The sequence below is a fragment of the Macaca nemestrina genome, chromosome 2 (genome assembly GCF_043159975.1).
Source record: "Macaca nemestrina isolate mMacNem1 chromosome 2, mMacNem.hap1, whole genome shotgun sequence".
Lineage (NCBI taxonomy): Eukaryota > Metazoa > Chordata > Mammalia > Primates > Cercopithecidae > Macaca > Macaca nemestrina.
The window spans coordinates 91,927,012-91,947,139 of record NC_092126.1 but is presented as its reverse complement, the minus strand read 5'-3'; the positions used below and the strand labels follow the sequence as shown (position 1 = coordinate 91,947,139).

Below are 20,128 nucleotides of genomic sequence, written 5' to 3'. Positions count from 1 at the left end.
GGCACTGGATTGAGGAGACCCATGGAGCAGAACCTCAGCTGACCCACCATGTAATACAAATAAGAAATAAACCTTTGTGGCTGTCAGCCATTGTGATTTTTTTTTTTTCAACAGCAAAAGTGATGAATATATTGTTTGTGGCTTTTTTTTTTTCCTTTCACCTCATGTGCTGAAACTCATGAAGTCCAGCTAATTCTAAACTACAAACTCTGACTTATGAGACTACTGTCACAGCCATGAGCTTCAAATGTCTATTACACAAGCATCAGATTTGACTTTTCTTTCTCCCCGAGGCAGGGAAGGAAATGCCCTAGCTGTCTGAGAAGAGTATGTGAGCAGAGAACATGGGATTGTTCAGATTTTTATCCTGATGGACAAGAATGCATCAAACTACCAAACATAAAACTTGAAAACTCCAAGACATTTATCCTTCCTGGACTCAAGGTATTTATAGGGCAGAGGAAATATCTCTTAAGTAATTATAATGTGGGACAACAAATAATGTGTCATCAAGGTGTGCAGAGAAAGTGCTGTGGGAGCTCATGAAAGAAGAGACCTGGAAGGATAGGTAGGATCTGACAATGCAAGGGGAGGGGAGAGAAAGCATTTTGCACTCAAGATGCAGATAGAGCTAAATTACAGAGGCAGGAAATTAAGGGGCATGGATGGGGGTGTGAGTGAAATGAGGAGAGGGACTGGTGGAAGGTCAGATGGGAAAGGCTCCCTAAGGCCTAGTTGTGGTCCTAGCTAAGGAGTGTGGACTGTGAAGTTCTAAGACTGGCTAAAGACCATATAGAAAAGGGGCTGGAGAGTGGATTTTAGCAGTATTTATTATTTTAGAAATAATATAGCCCTTTAAAATAGTGACACATAAAGTAAATGTACATATACAGTTGGAAAACCAATTCAGATGATGGATTACTCTCCCCAAATGGCTGGTATACACTGTGTATACGTTTGTTAAACAATCATTGTACTTACGAAGTCTTTCATGGTTTGTTGTTGTTGGTATTGGATTGGTGCATGTTTCAGCCAAAGAAACAGCCTTAATTTCCTGCAGTTGTTTCCCTACTACTAGGGCACATCTTACTATACTTAGATCTCCTTGGCATTTTAATTCGTGTTTTAAAGAATAACCACACAATAATGTGAATGTACTTAATGCCACTGAACTGTACTTTTTTTATTTTTATTTTTATTTTTTGAGACGGAGTGGAGTCTCGCTCTGTCACCCAGGCTGGAGTGCAGTGGTGTGATCTCCGCTCACTGCCATCTCCAACTCCCGGGTTCACGCCATTCTCCCGCCTCAGCCTCCTGAGTAGCTGGGACTATAGGCGCCCGCCACCACGCCCGGCTAATTTTTTGTATTTTTAGTAGACACGGGGTTTCACCGTGTTAGCCAGGGTGGTCTTGATCTCCTGACCTCGTGATCTGCCCGCCTCGGCCTCCCAAAGTGTCGGGATTACAGGCGTGAGCCACCGCGTCCGCCCTGTACTCTTAAAGTAGTAAATTTGTTATCGTTTGCCACACACAAAAATAATACCCCAGCAGATCTTCATAAGGGTTAATTTACGCTGCAAGTTTAGAGCCGGGGTTTCCTCAGCTCATCACTCAATGTTAACCCTGAAGATGTCCAGGTTGGTTATGAAGGATGCGACATCCTAGCGTTGGCCACTCTTTTCCTGGTCCTTCCTGTCTTGTAGGTGAGCCTCTGGGGGTCAGGAGAAAGTCTCCTCTATCTCCTGCTCACTTTCGTGTAGGAAGAGGGAAGGTGTGTGCGGGGGAGGGGGGGCGGGAAACGGCATTTTGTGTGAGGGAGGCGGCCACTACTGGGCAGGCAGCCACGCTCTTCTTCCTCCCTCCTGGGGCGGAAGTGGGGAGAGCAGCAGTTTAAAGGATCCACTCGGCCGCCTCAACCGCCAACCAGGAGGCGAAGGGAGGAATAGAATGAACAATGTTTGGATCCCAATGACCGGAGATGAAAGTTGCAAAAGCTCTGCCCAGGCTTCTACCAAGGATGAACTTTCCAGGGCATCTGCTGAACAGCTCTTCGGGGCTGTCTGCTGAGATTGGCGGTGGGAGCCTCCCGCCTCTCACTCGTGCCTTTGTTCCCCACGCCGGCCCAACCCCGCGCCCCTGCGCTGGCGGCCACAGCACCTGACCCACGCGCCGCCCGCCGGGGATGCTGGAGCCGCCGCGGCTGCCGCTGCTACCGCTGCCTGGCCTGCTCCGCCAAGCACATGCGCAGTGGCGACACCGAGCCGGCGCCCTCTGTCTCCTCCTCCACCGCCTCCCGGTTCCGCAGTCACTTCCTGCAGCTGTTTCCCTGTGGGTCGGGTTGGACTGACTTTTGACAGTCAGCCTTCGGCTGCGGAGGGGGCTCGGCGGCGGCCGGCGGAGAAAGTTGCTTCGAGGAGAGGCTGGGTCGAGCTGGGCCGAGCCGGGCGCGCAGGGCGGGCGTCGCGGGCGTCCCGGGCGGACGCGGCGCCGAGACTGCCGGCGCGTCCCGGGGGTTCCGGTAAGTGCAGGCGATTGGGAGCCGCGGGGCTTTCAGGACAAGCCTCGGAGCGCCGGGGACTAGCGGTTCCTTTCCGATGCTCTTTCCATCTGCCTTCCACGTGACAGGGCTTGCGCTGCTTCTATTTATCAGTTTAGTTAGCTCGTTTCAGGCATTTCACGTGGACCAGGTGGATCATCTGTGGGTGCCGCTGCCTTGGCCCTCTCAGTTGCCCCCGCCCGGTGGGAGTCTGGGGATTCCATCCTTCGTGATGGCATCCTTACCGGGTTGAGGTGCGTGTGTGGGTTCGTGTGTATGCATGCACATCTTAGGAATGTAAGGTGGATGTGGGCGACGCTGAAGTGTCTGTAGCTTTGATTCAAATCTGTAAACAGTTCCCTAGGATTAGGAACCGTCACAGCGGAGACTGAAAAACATTCGCCAGTTCGCCAAGGCCTCTTCCACAGTTTTCTGCGTTCTTTCGAGCCTTCCTTATAGGATATACCTTGCCTCAAGTGATTTTTTTTTTTTTAACTTTTCTCCCTCTTATTCCTTCTTGCTGCGTTCTGATGACCTCTGAGTAATGCTCGCCGCCTTTCCCGCATTTCCAGAATTCCCAATTACAGACTTACCTAGTTTGCGGAGGTGCTGCTAACCTGTTCCTTTATTCTATTCTCTTTCCTCTGTAGATTTCTCCAAATGAGAAAGAGATTGTCTTTAACACAGTATGTGAAGAGTAGGCCCCAGTCCAGTGATGAAAACTAAGTATGCTATGATAATTAATTTTCTTTAAACAGGGTACATTGCGAAGCTTTGATTTTCTTTAATGTCGTCTTAGGTCCTTTCCAAACCAGGACATTAACCAGCATGAATCCTTCATTTATGCCATTGCAAGCATCAGAGTGAGTGGTTTTTAATATCTGAAGAATATTTATGCCAGTCTTCAAATTAGTCCCTTTTAAACCAATGCAACAGTTGAACAGATCTGAGTTGCATGTTTTGGGTCTATGGATTCCATCATTCATGCATTCACTGAAGACTTGGTTTTATTCATTTTAAGATTTATATTTTATGCTAATTTTTGTTTGCAAATGTACTAATATTTGATGCAGTTGTCATACATAGATTTTTTTGAGGAGTCGACATTGTGTTGATTGTTAAATATAACAAGAAATAAATTTGGGATATCAAGCTACTCTTTAAAAATTATAAGATCAAAGCGATAATGGGTAAATCTGTGTTTGGCAAGAATTTTTTCTTTAAATCAGGTAACTTTATCCCCTCTGGTAGGAGGCCTTTTGTACCTCTGTGCTTTGAGAAGGACCTTTATTTTGAGGGAAACTTGTAGATAACACTGGGGGAGACACATGCTAGAATTTCCTCAAGTGAAAGTGAGCTTTCATAAAACAAGTCCAGACATGCCTAGGCAATTGGTAGCATTTGATTTTCTGTTTATATTGGTTTCCTTTATCCAGATGTTTTCACACCCCCATTCACCTTTTCACTAATGAACTAGCAGCATGTTTGTGGCAAGTTGACGTCAGTAGCTTAACATTATGAATTATTATAATTAGGTAGTTAAACTTTTTAAAAGGCTGTTCTTTGTCTACTTAGTTCCCTTTTCTAAAATGACCATATCTGTTTTTGCTTTATGGATATCTTTACTTGATTCGATTAAGAGAAATAATACCATCACAGAGAACCTGACTTTTTAAATGTTCAAACTCTATATTGCTTTTCTTTATGTTCCCAAAGATATGGGCAGTACACTTCTGCTTAAAAATGAAATAATATCATTTTTCTAAATTTTGTGATTAATGAGAAGTATTGTTAAATTCTATGACTAATACTTATGCATTTTACCCTTAACTACATTATTTTCCCATCACGCTAATTTCCTTTGTTGCCTCCCCACCCCAAATTTCGTATGAAAGTTGTTACTTGATTTTCAGGTGCTGTGTAGTTATCAAATGTGGTAATACAGACTTTAACTTTTCAAAATTTACTTGATACATTTTAGTAATTCTATTATTGCCATAATGTACACATTTCCATTGCAGATGGAAATTTTCAGCAGCTTAAAATAGCTATATTCTATTGACCAAGAGAAGAGGTTTTAATACTGTATTGAGAGAGTGTAGGGAATTGTGGATTTTGAAATAAGGATTCTAATTTGGGTTAATTAGAATCTTGGGAACCCAAAGGGTGTACTGTGGTTCATTTTGAGACACTCAGGTTAGACGATGCCATCTGTAGGGGGAGGCAGGAGAAATTATGGATAAAGATTGAAGAGGGAGAGGAACATTTTGGGTCTTTTCTGAGGGAATTATAATAGAGACTATCAGTTATTTATTAAGAAGGGGGAGGAAATTAGCCTCAAGACTGAGGAACTGGAATTATACTGTGGCTTTTGGTGGTGTGATCCATTATTCCATTGGACATTTCCTTGATACCTTATTTTGTGTAGGTAATTTACCTAGAGAAGGAGGAAAAATTTGGATTTTACAGGGGACTGATGAATATAATCTAAGGCTGTATGAGGTAAACTCAAGAGCCCACAGTGAACAGGCAAGTATCAAGAACAGGCAGCAACTGAGTGGGGACTGAGGTGTCCCAGAGATGGCGGGCCTGGCTAGAGGGCACTGTGCCTCTGAGCACTAACTAGTTAATTGCGTCCCATATAGGAATGTGGGCCAAGTGATGCCAGATCATCCTTTTTCAAGAGAAGCCACGAATCTCTTGATTTTTGAATGTTAACAACTCATTCAACTTAAAAAATGAAAACAAAACTGTATATTCCAAACAGCACATCTGTGGCTGTATGTGGCCCACGGGCTGCTTGCCACTTCTGCTATACATTGGCTCAACTACTTAAATATTGCTAGTTGATCAGAAGGAGCATATTTTATTTATTTCTGTCATACTTTAACTCTAGGCTATTCCTAGAGTTCCTTGAAATTTCTGCAAGGTGATTTTTTTTTTATTCACTCTTTTTGATATTGGTTGGTTGGAAGAGATATTTGCTAAGATTTTTAGCTGGTGGTTTTTTTTTTTTTTTTTTTGAGACACAGTCTTGCTCTGTCACCCAGGTTGGAGTGCAGTGGCATGATCTTAGTTTACTACCACCTCTGCCTCCCCTATTCAAGCGATTCTCCTGCCTCAGTCTCCGGAGTAGCTGGGATTACAGGCACCTGCCACCACACCCAGCTAATGTTTGTGTTTTTAGTAGAGACAGGGTTTCACCACATTGTCTCGAACAGGCTGGTCTCGAACTCCTGACCTCAGGTGATCCACCCACCTTGGCCTCCCAAAATGCTGGGATTACAGGCATGAGCCACCATGCTGGACAGCTCATGGTGTTTTTGTCTGTGCGTGATTATCATTAAGAGTGTTTAAGTGTTAGTGTGCCTGAGGGAAGGGGTCTGGACTAGGTGACCTTTGATGTCCATTTCAGCCATGTGACTTTTGGATTTAATTAGCCTTGGATGCAATGCTATTAATGTTCATGGGCCAGAGGGATAGCAGTTGGAACGGTGCCAAGCAAAATAAAGCCAAATCTATAAAGCCATTCTCAGTGGAAGAGCACCACGTTAACATGAATTAACAGGCAGGGGAAGTCTGCTAAATGAGGCCAAAGGAAAGAAGTCCCAAGGATGGGTTTGGAGAAGTAGAACAAAGGGTCAGATTATGTTGTCATTTACATGTTATCTTGTGAAGTCTCATTTTTAAGTGAATTTTTTGTTTCTGGTTTTTTTTTTTTTTTTTTGCTGTTGATTCAGATTTGAAGACCTTGCTTCTCATCACCCACTGGATTATGCCCAAGGCTTTCCTACCCAATGATCCTCTTGCAACACACCGTGCTTCCTCCACCTAAGCAGCCCTCACCCTCGCCTCCTATGTCATTGGCCACCAGGTCTACAGGAACCTTGCAGCTTCCACCACAGAAGCCTTTTGGGCAGGAGGCTTCCTTGCCTCTTGCAGGGGAAGAAGAGTTATCAAAGGAAGGGGAGCAAGACTGTGCCCTGGAGGAGCTATGTAAGCCCCTGTACTGCAAACTCTGCAATGTCACCTTGAACTCTGCACAGCAAGCCCAGGCTCATTATCAGGTAAAGGGAGAAAAGAAAACCAGGCATTTAGTGAGGTGAACATTTCAGGGCTCTTCCTGTTTAGCAGTTGTCTCTCTAGATATGACCGTGCGTGGAATATCAAGATGGCTTAGAGAACAACTAAGTATAAATTTGTTTGATTAAAAGCCTTATGTTTTTACTTTAAAAATAAGTATCACTTTTTGTAGAATGGATCTCAACCTCTTACACTAAGCTGTGTGGCATTCGATAGCTTACCAGTCTTTGTAGGCAAATGTAAATTATCTATGCTGGCATTTGAACCTGTAGTCTTAAGAAGAACAAGTATTTAAAACATGATGTACCAGCCTGGACGACAGAGCAAGACTTATCTCAAACAAACAAAAAAACCCATGATGTACCAAACTCAATTCAGTGTAAAATTGTTTAGAAGCTAATATAATTTGCATCATTTCAAGGTGATCTCTGTGCATGACTCTCATGCTTTCCATTTTTGACTTATAACTCTTATATATCCTATCACTGGTAAGGAAAACACAGGTATCTTTTTATAGTGAGAATAAAATGACATTGGAATATTAAGCCCTATCCTTCATTCATAATAAGCATACTCTAATTTATTTTAGCCCATTAGTGTAAACTAATACTGGTTTTTAAGATTTAAAGCTTTCACCTCCATGTTGAATAGCTAGTGGAGAGGACCATTTTAAAGGGTAATATTACCTAAGAACAAATGGAAAATTAAACTTTGGTTCTAAAGAGAGGGTACAATATTTCTTTTTATTCTAGACGTCTGTATAAAGTTAAATAATTTCCTTTTTCGGAGAAAAGAGACCTGGGAAATAATCAAGGACAAAACCCACTGAATGATGTCTTCCTGGGACATCATTGATTTGATTATTTATTATCTGCATGAAAATCTCTAGTAATAAGAGAGTATGGTAGAAGACTGTTACACAGGTGTTTCTTCTCTTGTGCACCATAACTTTCTCCAACTTACAGTTTTTGTTTACTGTGGGTGTTAAGTCTTCTGTTTTGCTTTGATCCCAAAGACTGATTATTGTGTTGCTTTTTGATTGTATGTCGGAAGTATTTTGATGGTCAGTTGTTTTCTCTGGTATTTAGGGGAAGACATAATATGTTGCCTTCTTTAAGTTCCCATTATGTGGTTTTGTTTTGCCCTCAGGTGCAGAGAGTTGAGTTAATTGTATCTCACAGATCTTGACCTGTGTCATCATTGGTTCCTAAAGGCCTCTTCTGGTTTTATTTTTACGTTTTCCCCCTTTCCCCAGTATCTACTCTCATCACCTTGCTGTGCAGTACAATTGTTTGATACAGGGTCTTCCTTTGCCTGTCTTTACCATTCAAGCAGAGTCTGTTAGGATGATTCATCTCAACTCCAAGACTGTATTAGCTTTCTTCATTTATTCCTACGGAATGTTCAGTTTTATAGCCTAAGACTCACTTTGAAAAAAGAAGCCAGAGTTCTTAAGGTTTAATTATTAGCCGTATAAAGCCCCTAACAAATCATTAACTTGGGAGCAAACCCACTTGTATGCTATACACATATATAATTACCTTTATTTATTTATTTATTTTGAGACAGAGTCTTGCTCTGTGGCCCAGGCTGGAGTGCAGTGGTACGATCTTGGCTCACTGCAGCGCTTGTCTCCTGGGTTCAAGCGATTCTCATGCCTCAGCCTCTCGAGTAGCTGGGACTACAGGCGCACACCAGCACACCCAGCTAATTTTTGTATTTTTAGTAGAGATGGAGGTTAGCCATGTTGGCTAGATTCAGCCTTCCAAAGTGCTGGGATTATAGGCGTGAGTGACCTACCGCACCCAGCCTGTAATTCCCTTTTAAGGAAGAGTTGTTTACTTTTATGAGGGAAAACTCTTGGGCAGTGTGTAATTTTAACATGTCCATTGATTATACATATACGTTATTTCTTTTTTCTCCTAATAAAACTTTTTGACTTCATGGACTTTGAAAGGTGCTACTGATGATACATAGAGAAGATTGAGTTTGATGCAAGGTCATTGGATTATAAGGCTAAAACTAGATAAACGGAATCAACATTTGTTTTTTTCTTTTATTTTACATTTTTGCATATGTTTGTTCTAAACTTTTTAGTTGACAAGATTAGTAATTATACTTAATTTCAGTTTCCTCAATGGTACAGTGAATAAATAAATTAGAAAATATAAGAAAAGGGAAATACAATTTAGGTAAATTTCTCAAAAATCAGAATTTTTAAGTGGAAAGGTTAAAGGAGAACAGGATGTAACGGGACAACTTAAGCAGCTAAAAACCAGCTTAAAGATGGGAAAGAAAAGAGGCAAGCTAGTAATCAGAAAGTAGAAGCTTACAGAAAATGAAAAGTTTGGGTATAATAAAGTATATTGCTAAGACTTTAGAAGCAAAGATTCGAATGAGACTGATGTTATTGGTAACTCTTAAAGAGAGAAGTTTTTACCAGAGAACTAAACTAAGGCAAAGCAGTTCATGTGTAAAAATACAGAGCAATTACATTAGGGGAACATAGAAAAAAGGTCATCTTAGAAGTGAAATCTGGATTTTAATAAGATAGAAATGGTCAAGATAAAAGTGTATAGTCTGAAATGTAGATCAGGATAATAAACAATCAGAGTGTGAACATAACTCTAGAAGTGGGTGAGCTACCAAAGAAGGAAAGCATAGAAATGTTAGCCAAAAAGATGCATCAGAGGGTGTACATGAATAAGCAGTAATAAAAGAAAGATTACTGAAGACAAGGCTAAGACCAGGCCAGGTGTGGTGCCTCACACTTGTAATCCCAGCACTTTGGGAGGCTGAGGTGGGAAGATTGCTTGCATTCAGGAGTCCAAGACAAGCCTGGACAGCATAACAAGACCCCATCTCTACAAAAATACAAGGAAATTAGATGGGCATAGTGGCAGACACTTGTAGTCCCAGCTATTCGTGAGGCTGAGACAGGAGGCTCACTTGAGCCTGGGAGATTGAGGCAGCAGTGAGCTATGATCATGCCACTGTACTCCAGCAAAGAAAGACAACAACAACAGCAACAATAACAACAACAACAAAACACACAAAAAAGAGAAGGGTAAGACCAATGAGTAAGGCTTACCAAGCACAGGAATAAGTAGAATGCCAATGATTGTAGATTAATACAACAAAGTGGTTTAGGGTTAAATGAGATGATGGCTGTACAATTTTATTTCAAGACTAAAAACTTACTTTCTAATTTTTAATACAGAGCATTACCAAACTGTATCTTCATTATTTCAGTTATGTGTGAGATAAAATGGGTCATGGGTAGCCTGTTTATGAGCTAGAAATGCATTTGTGAGAAGTGATAAATCACTGTGATTACATTACTCAAAACTTTTTAGTCAGTTGATGCCATTGTTGAAATCGTGGAGTTTCAAATTGCCTCAGGTATTGTAAACAACGGTGGTTACACTGGAGCCGGACTGTATCATGTTCCAGTAATCCAGGACATGCAGTGGAAACTACCCAATAAATACTTCCCTTTAAGCTCACTAGCGTTTTTTCCTGACGTCCCAGTGTTCCCAAGGTGGGGCTACCTTAGCAGTGACCCATGTGTATCTGTAGTCATTACAGATTTAGTTTTATTCCAAGTACTTTTTAAGACTGATCAGTTGGCTTCAAAACATCGTCAGCTGTTGTTTCATTTTTAATGAAGCCATCGAATTTTATATTCTTAAAATTAGGGCTTTGGGTATAACTTAATTTAAAATCCAATCTTTGGAGGAGAAACATACTTTCATTTTATTAAAGTCTATCTGCAGGCTTCAGGTTACTTAGGGCAAGGCTGGCATGGGGTAACATACCACTGTTTCATCAGCATAAATACCCAGAGGAGGAATTGCTTTAGCATGGAAGGTTATTAACAGAAATAAAAAAAGCAAAAACATGGATGAATTTTGCTAAGGCATCCACAGTTTAAAGTCACCAGTTTATTTGCTAATTTGCATGTATATATTTGACAAGATGTACTTACATTACATTTATAAAATTTGTCATAAACATGGCTTTCTATTTGTAATATTTAGTAGTCAAATAATAACCTACTATGTTAATTAGATTGATTAGAGAAAGAGAATACAGGTGAAAGAGTAGCTTTAGAATTAGGATGCTGAGTGTAGTGGTCTTAATTCATAATTCATAATGAAGAGAATGCTGTTAGATTTTTCCCAAAATTTAAAGTACTGATTTTGGCACTTACATCTTAATATTGATCACCCAGGTTTGGATCAGTGAATTAAATCTCAGCTAATTTTCATGTATTCAAAATTCTCCGATTTGACTTTTTTCCAAATGGACTTACAGTGGACTGAGAATGGCTAAAACACACTTCAGATTTGGTTTTAATGCATGTGCTTTACACGTGGCATGTATGCTTTGGAATCTAACAGCTTTGGGCTGGAATCTTGGCTCAGTTACTTTAGGCAAGACACTGAATCTCTCTTTATTCAATATCTGTAAAGTAGGGGTCATTGTACTTCCTGTGCAGTATTGTGAGAATTGCATGTGTTATCTTAATAAATCCTGGTTGGTTGAAATAGGTTGCTACTGTTTAGAAGTGTTTGGGTCTCAAATGAGCAGAATGAGATGGTACACAGCTGTCTTACTGTTGTTACTACCTTGATAGTAACTTGCTGTAGGACCTTGTGTAAATAAGCAAAACTTTTTTTTTCTTGATCGTTCTCCAGAGATACTCTTTTAGATCCAGATACCAGGTTACCTTAAAAGAGTCTCATGAAGAATAATTCAACCAACAAATGAGGCAAAATAAAATGATTTTCAAATGTAAGTTCAAATAAAATGATTTTCAAATTTCAACCATACTACTCGTCTGTCAGCTTAGTCCATTTACCCAAGAATCAATTCTTGTTGGTTTTCTTGTTCTGCTCTCTGAAATCACCACCTCTGTAGGCTTTTCTAGCTGTTGCTTTGATCACTTGAGAGGGCTGAAGCTCTCTGTGATCTTGCCAGTTTTCTGCCTCCTCCTCTAGTCTACCCCTACCTCATTTCTTCTTATTTCAAAATGATAGATACCCTTTCTTTTGTCCAAGTTTGATTCTTCATCCTGTTTTCTGGATTTCATCACCTTTTCACCTCAATCAAAAACTGTGCTCAAGTTTCTTCTATATAAGTAAAAATAGCAGCAGCAACCTTCCCATTACTTTTAATCCCTGCTGTCAGCAACCTTTCTCCTCTTCTCTCCTGTCTTTAGCATTCTGCTGGGTATAATTGTTCTCTTCAGGTCTTCATTTCCCATTCATTCCCCAGCCCACCGTATGCTGATTTCCATTCCTATAGGCCACTGAAATGGTCCTTTCCAGTGTCACCATGATCTTACAGGCCAAATCTAACTCCTTCTCACTTGACCCCTTTGTAGCATTAGCCAATGGTAACAACTTTCTCCTAAAAAAATTTAAAAATATTTTTATTTAAAATAATGCCTGAGGAACCAAAGGGTTTATAATGGAAAGTAGTAATTACCTGTTCTCCACCCATTCCCTTCCTTTTTTCCCCTCTCCATTCTCTTCTCCTTTCTGACTCCCAACTTGAGCTCGCTATAGTTTTACTTTGACACTGTCAAGATTGATCATGTTTTTATCCATTCTGTCATCAAATTAAGTTTTCCATGCTCTATTTGCAGGTTGATGCCAATTGTTGAAAATTAACATTCAGCATTTGCATTATTGTGAATAGGGAATTTTGCATTATTATGAGTGGGGAAATACTGTTCACTGCAGAGCTGTTTCCTTCCCTATATTTCCAGTGTCATGATCTCATGCTACTCACAAGAGATATTCAAATAGGTAACTCTTTCCTGAATGCTACCAGTTGCTCAAAATTGTGTCTATTTTAGTTTGCTTCATATGTGGATTATAACTTTGAAATAACTTTGTTTTTCCTTGAGTTTCTGGTACTTTTTAAAAAAAAAACTAGAGAGAAGAATCTTAAGCCTTACAAAAAAGCTGTTAGCATCTCAATCTTTCTTTATATTGCTTACAACCCATTTCATTTATCTTCGTGAAACCTACTGTTTTCTGATTCTGATTTTGACTAGTTTTTCTAGTTTGGATTAGTTGTTCTATATTTGAATCACTACTTCATTGTGTAGGTTTTTGTATTTCCCAGAGTGTAGGTTTTTGTATTTCCTGGAGTTTTTAGTTGCTTTTCTTCTCCCCTCTTTTTCTAGCATTATATTTTTCATATCACCATTCTCCTCTCCGCTCCTAAGTCTCAACCCCGCTTTTTATTGTATGGAATTTTCCTTTTATCCTAGATTCCTCTATCTCCTTGCTCCATTTTCAGCTGGCGTCTTTTTGGTTTGCTGCACAGCTTTGTCAACTTTGGACTTACTGCTCTTTAGGTTGGACCACTATTTTCTAAATATATATGTTTTCTTTTTTAAATCTTGTTTTGTTGGAGTATATTGTCACATTACTTTAAGGAAGAAATAATGAATATAAATGTATAACACATTTTTTTCCTTGAAATAAAATGAGGGAGTAATGGGGAATAAATTTTTTTGAGCCCTGTGTTTCTAAAAAATATTTGCGTTGTGCCTTCATATTTTACAATTCAGTTCCAGGTTGAAGATTATTTTTCTTTGGAATGTTAACAGCTGCCCTCTATTTTCTGTTTTTATCTAATGTTGCTGAAGAGAACCTTATCTTCTAATTCTTATTCTTTTGTTGGTGACCTGTTTTAATTTTGTGTCTTTCTTTTTTTTCCCCGGGAAGCTTTTAGGCTCTCCTTTTTATCCTTGTAGTCTGAGATCTGACAATGATGGTTGTGTCTTGTTTTCCCCTGGATACTTTTTCATTTGTCCTGGTCAGCACTCGTAGATCGTTTCAGTTTGTGTACTTCTGTTTCTCTTGCTCTGGAAAATTTAAAAAATATTCTTTTTTTTTTTTTTTTTGAGACAGCGTCTCACTCTGTTCCTCAGGTTAGAGGGCAGTGACGCGGTCTCAGCTCACTGTAACTTCTGCCTCCTGTGTTTAAGTGATTCTCCTGCCTCACCCACCCGAGTACCTGGGATTACAGGTGCCTGCCACCATGTCCAGCTGAGTTTTTTGTATTTTTAGTAGAGACGGGGTTTCACCATGTTGGCCAGGCTGGTATCAAACTCCTGACCTCAGATGGCCCACCTGCCTCGGCCTCCCAAAGAAAAAAATATTCTTTCTTACTTACTATTCTCTAGATTTTTTGTCTTTCCTTCTAGGAATCCTGTTAGCCATTATCATGGTTCTGCTGGATTGATTCTCTTTTATTTTTCTAGCTTTATTGAAGTATAATTGATGGATTGATTATATTGTTTGTCTCTGCTATCTTTTATCATTCTTCTTTTTTTTTTTTTGATTTGAGACATGTTCTTAACTTCTAATCTCATATTGAATTTTTAAATTTGACAGTCGTATTTTTAATTTTTAAATTTAAATGTTACATTCAAACATTAACATTTTACATAATGACAGTACAATTGTCAAAATCAGGAAATTAACACTGATTTAAATAAATAAGACTTCTGGATTTCTTATTCTCATTTCATAGCATCTGTTTTATAGGATATTAATTAGGAACCTGAAATCACAGACTTTGGGGTGAGACTAGTATTTGATCTTGTGGTCTTACCACTCGCTAGATGTATGATATCAGAAACATTTCCTAACCCTTCTCTGCTTCATGAAGAAGGAGATGATGAGGAGAAGGATGATACTAATAATACCTGCATGTTAATATGTGTAGGGCATTTAGAAGAGTTCCTGGTACCTGAGATAGTCCTTGATAGTGTTGAGTGTTCCCAAGGTGCAGTGGAACCAGATTGTCCCAGCTCTGCATTGGACAATTGTGGCATTTGACAAGTTTTATTTTTATTTTATCAACTTTTTAGTTTGAATTATTCTAGACTTACAAAACAGTTCCAAAAATAGTACAAATAATTCCTGTATGCGCCTTATTCAGGCTTCCCAAACATGAACATTTTACATAACTACAGTATAGTTGTCAAAATCAGGAATTTAACACAGATTCAAGTAATATTGTTTATATACTGTTTATATTACATTAATTGTGTACTAATGGCCTTTCCCTGGTTCCAGTTATTTAATCCAGGATGAAATTTTGCAGGTAGTTTTCATGTCTCTTTTAATTTGGCTAGGTCCTTGGTTTTTCTTTGCTTTTTATCATCTTGCAATTTTTGAAGAGTTGTTTTGTAGAATGTCCCAAATTTGGGCTTGTTTGATGTTTGATTAAATTCAGGTTATGTGTTTTTTAGCAAGAATACCACAGAAATGATACTGTGTTCTTCCTAGTGTGTCATATCAACAAAGATGTGTTGTGAATATCTTTTATTGCTGGTGCTGTTAACTCTGATCACTCGTTTAAGCTGGTGCCTGCCATGGTTCTCCTTTGCAAAGTTATTCTTTTTCTTTTTGTGTTCAACAAATGTTATATGGGGAGGTGCTTTAAGACTGTGAATATCTTATTTCTCATCATAGTTTTGGTCAGTGATGATTCTTGTCTCCAATAATTATTAGAGTGGCATTTGCCAATTGGTGATTTTTCTGTTTTAATCATTCCTTCTAAACCTGTTACTTGGAATTTTACTTTAAGAAAGATCTTTCCTATTTTTGCATTTATTTATTCAGTTATTTATATTACTGTGGATTTATGGATTCTAATTTTGTTTTATATATCTTCTATATCTATAGATATATTCTATATTTCTATAGATATATTCTATATCTGTACCTATATTCTAATTTTATTTATTTTGATTTATTTTATTTTACTGTTTTTGAGACAGAGTCTCCCTCTGTCACCCAGGCTGGAGTGCAGTGGTGCAATCTCTGCTCACTGCAACCTCCGCCTCCTGGGCTCAAGCGATTCTCCTGCCTTAGCCTCTGGAGTAGCTGGGATTACAGGCGCCCGCCACTGTGCCTGGCTAATTTTTGTATATTTAGTAGAGATAGTGTTTCACCATGTTGGCCAGGCTGGTCTTGAATTCCTGACCTCATGTGATCTACCCGCCTCAGCCTTTCAAAGTGCTGGGATTGCAGGCGTGAGCCACCCCGCCCAGCCCAGGTTGCTGCAAATGCCATTATTTCGTTCCTTTTTATGGCTGAGTAGTATTCCATAGTATATATTAATATGTGCCACATTTTCTTTATCCACTCGTGGATTGATGGGCATATTTTTTCAGCTGCGAATTGTGCTCGTATAAACGTGTGTACAAGTATCATTTTCATATAATGACTTCTTTTCCTATGGGTAGATAACCAGGAGAGGGATTGCTGGACCAAATGGTAGATCTACTTTTAGTTCTTTAAGGAGGGAATTGCCACACTGTTTTCCATAGTGGTTGTACTATTTTACGTTCCTAACAATAGTGTAAAAGTGTTCCCTTTTTCACCACATCCATACCAACATCTATTATTTTTTGATTTTTTGATTACAGCTGTTCTTGCAGGAGTAAGGTGGTATCACGTGGTGGTTTTGATTTTCATTTCTCTGATAATTAGTGATGTTAAGCATTTTTTTCATATGTTTGTTGGCTATTTGTATGTCTTCTTTTGAGAATTGTCTATTCATGTCGTTAGGCCACTTTTTGATGCTATTGTTTGTTTTTTGTTGCTGATTTGTTTGAATCCTTTGTAGACCAGATATTAGTCCTTTGTTGGATGTATAGATTGCAAGGATTTTCTCCTACTCTGTGGGTTGTCTGTTTACTCTGCTGATTATTTCTTTTGCTATACAGAAGCTTTTTAGTTTAATTAAGTCCCATCTATTTATCTTTGTTTTTGTTGCATTTGCTTTTGGGTTCTTGGTCATGAAGTCTTTGCTTAAGTCAATGTCTAGAAGAACTTTTTCCAATGTTCTAGAATTTTTATGGTTTCAGGTTTTAGATTTAAGTCTTTGATCCATCTCTAGTTGATGTTTGTATAAGGTGAGAGATGAGGATCCAGTTTCATTATTCTACATGTGGCTTGCCAATTATCCCAGCACCTTTTGTTCAATAGGGTGTCCTTTCCTCACTTTACGTTTTTGTTTCTTTTGTTGAAGCTCAGTTGACCGTAAGTATTTGGCTTTATTTCTGCATTCTCTATTCTGTTTTATTGGTCTAAATGCCTGTTTTTATGCCAGTACCATGCTGTTTTGGTGACTGTAGCCATATACTATAGTTTGAAGTCAGGTAATGTAAGGCCTCTAGATTTGTTCTTTTTGCTTAGTCTTGCTTTAGCTATGAGGGCTCTTTTTTGGTTCCATATGAATTTTAGCATTTTTTTTTCTAGTTCTGTGAAGAATGATGATGGTATTTTGATGGGAATTGCATTGAATTTGATGATGGTATTTTGATGGGAATTGCATTGAATTTGTAGATTGCTTTTGGCAGTGTGGTCATTTTCACAACATTGATTCTACCCATCATGAGCATGGGATGTGCTTCTGTTTGTTTGTGTCATCTATGATTTCCTTCAGCAGTGTTTTGTGCTTTTCTTTGTAGAGGTCTTTCAGCTCTTTGGTTAAGTATATTCCCGTTTTTTTTTTTTTTGCAGCTATTGTAAAAGGGGTTGAGTTCTTGATTTGATTCTCTGCTTGGTCGTTGGTCACTGTTGGTGTATAGCAGAGCTACTGATTTGTTGTATATTAATTTTGTATCCCAAAACTTTGCTGAATTCATTTACCAGTACCAGTTGCTTTTTGGATAAGTCTTTAGGATTTGCTAGATACACAATCATTTCATTAGCAAATAGTGACAGTTTGACTTTCTCTTTACTGATTTGGATGCCATTTATTTCTTTCTCTTGTCTGATTGCTGTGGCTAGGACTTCCAGTACTAGGTTGAATAGAAGTGGTGAAAGTGGGCATCCTTGTCTTGTTCCAGTTCTCAGGGGGAATGCTTTCAGCTTTTCTGCATTCAATATAGTGTTGTCTGTGGGTTTGTCATAGATGGCTTTTATTACCTTAAGGTGTGTTCCTTCTATGCTGATTTTGCTGAGGGTTTTAACCATAAAGGGATGCTGGATTTTGTCAAATGCTTTTTCTTTGTCTATTGAGGTGATCATATGATTTTTGTTTTTAATTCTGTTTATGTGGTGTATCACATTTATTGACTCAAGGATGTTAAACTATCCCTAGAGGTAAAACCATCCTTGAATCCCTGGTGTGAAACCCACTTGATCATGGTGGATTATCTTTTTGATATGCTGTTGGATTTGGTTAGCTAGTATTTTGTTGAGGATTTTGCGTCTATGTTCATCAGGGATATTGGTCTGTAGTTTTCTTTTTTTTGTAATGTCCTTTCCTGGTTTTGGTATTAGGGTGATATTGACTTCATAGAATGATTTAGGAAGGATTCCCTCTTTCTTTGTCTTTTGGAGTAGTGTCAGTAGGATTGGTACCAGTTCTTCTTTGAATGTCTGATAGAATTCAGCTGTGCATATTGCTGGTCTTGGACTTTTTTGTTGGTAAGTTTTTAATTACCATTGCAATCTCACTGCTTGTTATTGGTCTGTTCAGTTTCTATGTATTCTTGGTTTAATCTAGGAGGGTTGTATATTTCTATCCATCTCCTTTAGGTTTTCTAGTTTATCCACATAAAGGTGTTCATAGTAGCCTTGAATGATTTTTTTGTATTTCTGTGGTATGGGTTGTAATATCTCGCATTTCATTTCTAATTGAGCTTATTTGGATTTTCTCTCTCATTTTCTTGGCTAACCTCAATAATGGTCTATCAATTTTGTTTATCTTGTCAAACAACCTACTTTTTGTTTCACTTATCTTTTGTATTTTTTTTGTTTCATTGAGTTCTGTTCGGATCTTGACTGATTTTCCACTGGGTTTGGGTCTGGATTGTTCTTGTTTCTCCAGTTCTGTGAGGTGTCACCTTACATTGTCTATTTGTGTTCTTTGAGACTTTTTGATGTAGGCAGTTAATACTATGAACTTTCCTCTTAGCACTGCCTTTGCTGTATCCCAGAGGTTTTCATAGGTTATGTCACTATTGTCATTCAGTTCAAAAATCTTTTAATTTCCATCTTGATTTTATTGTTGACCCAACAATCATTCAGGAGCAGGTTATTTAATTTCCATGTATTTGCATGGTTTTGAGGGTTTCTTTTGGAGTTGATTTCCAGTTTTATTCCACTGTGGTCTGAGAAAGTACTTGCTATAAGTTTGATTTTCTTAAATTTGTTGAGACTTGTTTTGTGGCTATCATATGGTCTATCTTGAAGAATGTCTCATGTGCCGATGAATAGAATGTATATTCTGCAGTTTTTGGGTAGGATGGTCTGTAAATATCTGTGAAGTGCATTTCTAATGTATAGTTTAAATCCATTCTTTTTTGACTTTCTGTCTTTAAGACCTGTCTAGTGCTGTCAGTGGAGTATCGAAGTCCCCCACAATTATTGTATTGCTGTCTATCTCGTTTGTTAGGTCTAGTAGTAATTGTTTTATAAGTTTGGAAACTCCAGTGATAGGTGTATATATATTTAGGATCGTGATATTTTCCTTTTGTACTAGTCCTTTTATTATTGTATAATGACCCTCTTTGTCTTTTTAAACTGCTGTTGCTTTAAAGTTTGTTTTGTCTCAAATAAGAATAGCTACTCCTGCTCACTTTTGTTGTCCATTTGCATGGAATATCTTTTTTCACCCCTTTACCTTAAGTTTACATGAGTCTCTTAAAGATAGCAGATACTTGGTTGGTGAATTCTTATCCGTTCTGCCATTTGGAATCTTTTAAGTGGAGAATTTAGGCCATTTGCATTCAATTTTAATATTGAGACGTGAAGTACTATTTTGTTCCTTGTGCTGTGTTTTTTTTGTTTTTTGTTTTTTTTGCCTGAATACCTGGGGTTTGTTTTTTTTTTTTTCCCCATTGTGTTGTTTTATAGGTCCTGTGAGATTTATGCTTTAAGGCTATCCTATTTTGGTGTCTTTTGAGGATTTGTTTCAATATTTAGAACTCCTTTTAGTAGTTCTTGTAGTGCTGGCTGATAAAGTGGCAAATTATCTCAGAATTTTTTTTGTCCGACAAAGACTGTATCTTTCCTTCATTTATGCAGCTTAGTTTCACTGGATACAAAGTTCTTGGCTGATAATTGGTTAAGGAGGCTAAAGATAGGACCCCAGTCCCTTCTAGCTTGTAGGGTTTCAGCTGAGAAATCTGCTGTTAATCTGATAGGTTTTCCTTTATAGGTTACCTTATGCTTTTGCCTCACAGCTCTTAAGATTCTTTCTTTCATCTTGACTTTGGGTAACCTGATGACTGTATGCCTAGGTGATGATCTTTTTGCAGTGAATTTCCTAGGTGTTCTTTGAGCTTCTTGTATTCGGATGTCTAGATCTCTAGCAAGGCTGGGGAAGTTTTCCTCAATTATTCCCTCAAATATGTTTTTCAGACTTACAGATTTCTCTTCTTCCTCAGGAACAGCAGTTATTCTTAGGTTTGGTTGTTTATCATAATCTTAAACTTCTTGGAGGCTTTGTTCATTTTTT

General features: G+C 38.6%; 1 protein-coding gene across 5 annotated transcripts in view; it reads left to right on the top strand.

Annotated features, from left to right (window-relative positions):
- Window positions 1-1,879: 1,879 nt before the first annotated feature.
- The window catches only part of LOC105489976 (zinc finger matrin-type 3), a 54,686-nt gene continuing 36,437 nt past the window's right edge, over window positions 1,880-20,128 (top strand). The window contains exons 1-2 of one of the 5 annotated variants that reach the window (XM_011755163.2): window positions 1,880-2,518; window positions 6,277-6,603. In XM_011755163.2, the coding sequence (XP_011753465.1) occupies window positions 6,334-6,603 (270 nt within the window). In that variant the 5' untranslated portion in view covers window positions 1,880-2,518; window positions 6,277-6,333. Of the gene's footprint in view, window positions 2,519-2,585; window positions 2,791-3,180; window positions 3,263-6,276; window positions 6,604-20,128 lie in introns of those variants that run through there. The other 4 variants (XM_011755159.2, XM_011755162.2, XM_011755160.2 and 1 more) reach the window with 4 other exon arrangements.